The sequence below is a fragment of the Kogia breviceps genome, chromosome 19 (genome assembly GCF_026419965.1).
Source record: "Kogia breviceps isolate mKogBre1 chromosome 19, mKogBre1 haplotype 1, whole genome shotgun sequence".
Taxonomy (NCBI): domain Eukaryota; kingdom Metazoa; phylum Chordata; class Mammalia; order Artiodactyla; family Physeteridae; genus Kogia; species Kogia breviceps.
Window position 1 is genome coordinate 20348160 of NC_081328.1, and position 5817 is coordinate 20353976.

At 44.5% G+C, this 5817-nt stretch overlaps 1 protein-coding gene across 21 annotated transcripts in view; it reads left to right on the forward strand.

The window, feature by feature from the left end:
* SYNRG (synergin gamma) overlaps positions 1–5817 on the forward strand; it is a 101324-nt gene that overhangs the window by 89765 nt on the left and 5742 nt on the right. For 12 of the 21 annotated variants that reach the window (XR_010838074.1, XR_010838075.1, XR_010838078.1 and 9 more), the window contains 4 exons: positions 109–219; positions 577–612; positions 1586–3268; positions 5014–5478. Coding sequence is in view for 4 of the 21 variants with exons in the window: in XM_059048600.2 (XP_058904583.1) it covers positions 109–219; positions 577–612; positions 1586–1717 (279 nt within the window). In the remaining 17 variants the exon portion in view is untranslated. Of the gene's footprint in view, positions 1–108; positions 220–576; positions 794–1585; positions 3918–5013; positions 5479–5817 lie in introns of those variants that run through there. The other 9 variants (XR_010838077.1, XR_010838080.1, XR_010838087.1 and 6 more) reach the window with 5 other exon arrangements.

Sequence of the window (5817 nt, forward strand, 5' to 3'; positions counted from 1 at the left end):
GAGAGTGGACTGAATTTGCTGCTGGACCTGTTGGGATGTTTGATCAGGGAGTGAAACCAGCAGCGTGTGGAATTGCTGGCTTCTTACCCGTTTGTCTTGTCCTCACAGCCTGATGAAAATTCACTGGATTTTTCCTCTTGTATGCTACGGCCCGGGATTAAAAACGCTCAGGAGCTTGCTTGTGGGGTGTGCCTTTTAAACGTGGACTCCAGGAGCCGGGTAAGTCACCCGCCTTCCCCCCTCCCCTGCACGGTCTGCTTCCCTGACCGACCCAGGAGGCAACCCCATCTGGCCCTTCTGGCACGGTCTGTGACCAGAGGCGGGGAGTTTATCAAGCCCTGAAATCTGAGCACAGAAAGAAGCAGACACATTCTTTCAAAGGGGCAGCGGGGGGAGCTGTCGAGGGGTGGAGGCAGCTCCTGCCTTTCTAAGGAGCGGGCTTGTTGGCACGTGCCTGCCCACCCTGTGCACAGTGGGGTGGCAAGGAGGGAAGGTGAAACCTGTAGGGACTCGTTTGGAGGCCAGAGGCCCTGTTCTGGGAATTTTGTTGACCTTATGGTTTCAACGTTATTTCAGAAAGAAGAGAAGCCTGCAGAAGAACATCCTAAAAAAGTATGAACCAGTTACGCGTTATCTTAGCGTCTCCATCTTAATTTTGAGTGTGGAAGGCAAATTCGATGATTCCACTGCCATCCTGAGCTGTTCCAATCGTGGATCCTTTGCTGAGTTCTTTTCGTTCCCATAGTGTTTGATTCGGTCAACTAACCTGTCCGTGCGGGTCCACTTCCGTCCGGTGCGCATGCTTGTGGCTCACAGTTGGCTTCTGGTGTTGCGGTTATTTTTCTCTGGGGTGAACAGGGTAACAGAAAGAGCAGCTTCTGGAAGACGAAGTGGTAGTGACACACAGAATGAGATCAGAGAGCTTCAGGACTCGGCCGTTAGCAGACAAAAAGAAATTGTTTGGGTTTTAGAGCTTTATTTATTTACTTGTTGAGCTTTACAAAACACCCCAGGAAGTGATTGAGGTTAGGCCTGGCTGAGTCATCTGGAAATCATTCTGCTGTGTTTAACATCTTTAGTTTTCACAAATCCTATACCTATTTGGACTTTTTAATGATGTCAGTTTGGTTATCAGCTCCGAATGGCATTAGACCCTAAGAGTCTTGAATCTTTCATTTGCTTTCATGTTAGGACTGTAATCAGCCTCAGAAACTTAAGGGATGGCTTGCTGTAGTCAAATGCCAGCCTCAGGGAAGGGCTGCTTTCTTCACAGAGAGATCAGAATGATCCCCAGCCCGTGTCAGGACCCCTGCCGACCCCCCACAGCCTCTGCCTGCCTTTTCTAGGAACGGTTTGGCCTCCTTTTGCTGAAACTGGGTTTAACAGTAAAGATATTTTTATACCTTTAATTAGCTGCGAACAACTTTCTCGCTTGAATTCCTGTAGCCACCTGCTCAGCTTTTGTGTGTGCGCCAGTTTGGCCTCAGCCTCTGTGAGCTGGAGACGGGTCCGTGCCGGCCGCTGGGCAGTGCCCAGGTGTGGAGGGAGCCTGACTGGCCCCCCCATGTCTGTTTCTTCTCGGCAGGCGTTCAACTCAGAAACGGACAGCTTCAAGCTGGCGTATGGAGGACACCAGTACCATGCCAGCTGTGCCAACTTCTGGATCAACTGTGTCGAACCAAAACCTCCCGGCCTCATCCTGCCTGACTTGCTCTGAAATATCCTGAAAGCTCCTCTGGGAAGTACTGGCTGGGTTTGTTTGTTTTCCATCACACGCCTTGGGGTGACAGGGACCAATAAACAGAATGCGAATGCTGCAGAGCTCCCCCCACCGCCATCAATCTACGTGAAGAAATCCTCAAGAGGTGGCGGGGGAGGAAGTGCTGCAGAAGTTCCCAGCCTTTCCCACCGACGACCTTTGCCCCAGGTTCCCACGGCCAGTCTTTGGGATTCGAGGTAAAACTGCTCTACCCAAACTGCACTGGAAGTTTGCTAACTTATCTCTAGTTCTCTTAAGATGTTTTAAAACATGGACCACAATTTTCTTTATCTAAGGAATATTTGCTGCTGCAGTATTGAAACTGTGAAGAATTGACATTTGAAGAAAAATAAATTATTGCTATAGGACTGGAGTTGGAAGGATGCTTTGAGCCAGTGTTTGTATCTAGAACACTTACTGTTCTGTGAAGTAGAATGCATTTATCCGCATTTAGTTTGTTAATATCTGAAATGAATAAAAGGGGAAATTGTGATTAAACTGATATTCTTTTTATCGAAAAAATTGTTTCTCTCCATTGGACAGTGGCAGGTGGGTGAGGGTAGATTTGCCAGCTTTACTGTTGCAACCAAACCAATTCTCTATTCATTCATTTCTAAGACTGTCAACTTTTAAGAAAACTTTCTCAAAACATGACTGGGAACTTTGCAGTGAGAAGAATGTTCATTTTGACAGAGGCCTGAATCTCGGTGTATCGGAGTGAATGTCGTTGCCCTTAGGCGCCTTCACTGAAAGCCTTGTTTTACCTCACACCCAGACTGTGAACGTGATATTTTTTTCAGATGAGATTTGGAAAGCCAGCTGAATGAAATCTCTTTGCAGAGGCCTCTAGCCAAATTTCCAGAAATGACTGCACAGGGACCGATACTGCAGTATCTCTGTGAGAGACCGGGAAGATAATTCAGGGTTTAGAAGGTGGAGCTCCTGGCCTAGCGAGGAGAAAAGTAAGGTGTGTATTTGTGGTAGAGGCACGTGACTTAGAAGCAAAGGCAGGAAATTATTCAAAAACAGCACTGAATTTTAGAAGGAAAAGGCTCATGCTCTCTGATATAGGGAATTTTCTTTGCCACTTAAAATGAATGCAAAAAATCAGGGGGAAAAAAGCCAAGCGGTTAAAGACTGTGTTATTCCTGGGAAGAACCGGCCGAACTAGGACACACATTTCTCTCAATTGTTAGTTACGTGCTTTATGAAGAGATTTTGAATCTTGTGTTTCACTTTGTATGGCTTAAGCTCTCTGACCTAAACTTAGTTTTTATTTGTAAACTGGAAAAGTTGGTTTTGTCTGTGTAATTGCTGCTTTACATAATTAATTAGATCATTTTCCCTCCTGAGGACAAAACTTGAGGAAATGGTTTTGTTCCACCTTACTACCTTTTACTTCCATCCGCTCCAAGAAAGATAGACAACATTTTCATTCCCGAGCTATTGATGAGGCTGCTTCTGCTTTACCTGGCTGCGCGCCCGAGTGCACAGAGAACTGTTGACGAGGTAAATCTGTTTTTCTCATTTGCTCCAGATGATACCATCTCCAGCTACTAATGCCTGGGACAGCTGTCTCTGTATTGTTACCTTTGCCCTCCACAGAGCCAGGGGGTGTTAGTGACAACACAAGTCGCCTGGTTTCTAGCAGGTTTTGCCTGAGGCCTCTGGGTTCCACTTTAGCCTGTGCAGCACCTAGGGTTTCAACAGGACACCAAATTTCAAGCAGCCTTCTAATTGGTCTTATACATTCCATGATAGACCATGATAACAAAATCTACCTTTGCGACAAGAAATGTCTCCCAGTTTGACAGAATTTACATTGCAGAGACATTTTTTGGAAATGCCATGTGGACTATTATTCTGTCACAGTGGTCCATATTGATGACATTTTTAAAAGTATGCTCACCTGTTAACCAGATTGGCTTCCATTTCTAGATGTATTCCAGAATGCCTCAGATAAAACTCCTAAGTATAATTACTGCTGACCTTACCAAGTATGATAGGTTTAGTCACTCCATGGGAGGTGCCAGGGGAGAATACAGCAGACATCAATAAAAAGCCTTTGCTATAAAAAGAGTAGTCACTACTTTCAGTATCTGTTTAGTACTGGAGATGTTTTATTAGATCCAACAATAAAGATTTGGGGAGTGTGGAATACCGTTGCGTTGATTTTCTTTATGCAGGTTTATTAAAATGAGTCACTGCATTCAGCTTCACCTCAGCGCTTGCTAGCCAAGAGCCCAGTGTCCTTGGAAACAGTAACCAAGGTTACTTACTTCCATACGGTGCATTGTGCAAGCTGCTTCACCCCCTTCTTGAGTGGCAGTTTAGTAAGCACTGTTTTGGTGTTGTATTTTGCCTTTAAATTTTTTTATGGCTTAGTGTGTAACTTTTGTCTGGACATGCTTGAGGTAGAAGCAGCACAGGGTATATTAGGATATTATCCATGCTTTATTTTTCCTGTGGGTACTAGTTAGTTCATATAGGTTACATATTTTAAATTATGTATCTTTTGTGTGCATATGCATAATTCTTTGCTAATTTACAGATGCCTTCTACTTGCCTTTTATTTGATGACTAGCGTGTTCTTAAGCTTTGAAAAGATTATAGGACCTTTATGTTATAGAAATCTGAAATGTTTGCTCTGCACTGGGGATCGCTACAAAATATCCTGTCACACCTTGGAGGTCATGTACCTTCCTTCGTGACCTTTAGCTAATAAACTCCAACATTTAGATTGGAAAGGTGTTAGGCTTCCCAAGTGCTAATAAGTTACATCCCAGTAGTGGCATTTGCCAGGATTTCTGCAGGAATTTTTCTTAATTACCAAGAACATCTGTCACCAGTTGTTTCCTTACTATATACAATTTGATTTTTGCACGTTTATCCAGAGACTACCAGACTTATTAGAGTTTGCCTTCATACTGTAGAAGCCGTAGCCGCCACAGCCAGTTTGTTTTTTTCTGATTGATTTTTGATCATGTGCTGCTGAGGCATTTATGGGTTGCTCTGATTTCCCATAGAAACTATTAATTTCATTTTAATTTTTCCTTCTAGACAGTAATGGTGCATGTTTATAAAAGTGGACAAATTGTATAAAAATAAGAAAAGGTGGAATTTAGAGGGAAACCATTGCCACAAACCAGGTAAAATCTGGAGGATATAATGTATATAAATATGTGGCCACTGGCATCATACGTAGGGCTTCTTGCCAAACAAACAGACTGAAAATCTAGGAAATTTTTCTACAGATAAGCAAGGAAATGAAGTAAAACAAAGCCGTTGCTGGGACAAGCAGCTCCCCTGTAAAAGTAAGGAGCAACGTGGTAACTCCCAGTGGTTTCCCAGGAGCGTGGAATAGAGAAGAGCTAATAGAAACTTCTACCAAGTCCCAAGCAGTTTCTGGGAGCTTCCCTGGTGGCGCAGTGGTTAAGAATCCGCCTGCCAGTGCAGGGGACACGGGTTCGAGCCTTGTTCCGGGAAGATCCCACATGCTGCGGAGCAACTAAGCACATGCACCACAACTACTGAGCCTGCACTCCAGAGCCCATGTGCACAATGACTGAAGCCTGAAGCCTGCGTGCCTAGAGCGCCTGCTCCGCAAACAAGAGAAGCCACCGCGATGAAAAGCCCTCACACTGCAACGAAGAGCAGCCCCCACCGGCCACAACTAGAGAAAGCCCGCGTGCACCAAGGAAGACCCAGTGCAGCCAAAAGTAAATATGTTTTTAAAGTTTATAGAAAAACAAGAAAAGTTCCTTTGATGGAGGACTCACTGCTTTGGTGCCCTCCAGTTCCCAAGAGACAGCTGAAAACTGCACCTTTTATTAAGTACACTGTGCTGTTTTCTACTGTTCCAACACTGTGAATGATGTTAATATCTGCCCGTCTGCAAGGATGGGCAATGCTGACATGATTCAAGTGGGATGTCTGGTTTAAGGAGCATTCATAATTATCACAGGAGCCATATTTTACTTACTAGCTATTGGAGAGCATCTTTCTTCCCTTATCCACACACACACACACCCTGAAATTCTTATCAGTAAAAATGCCAA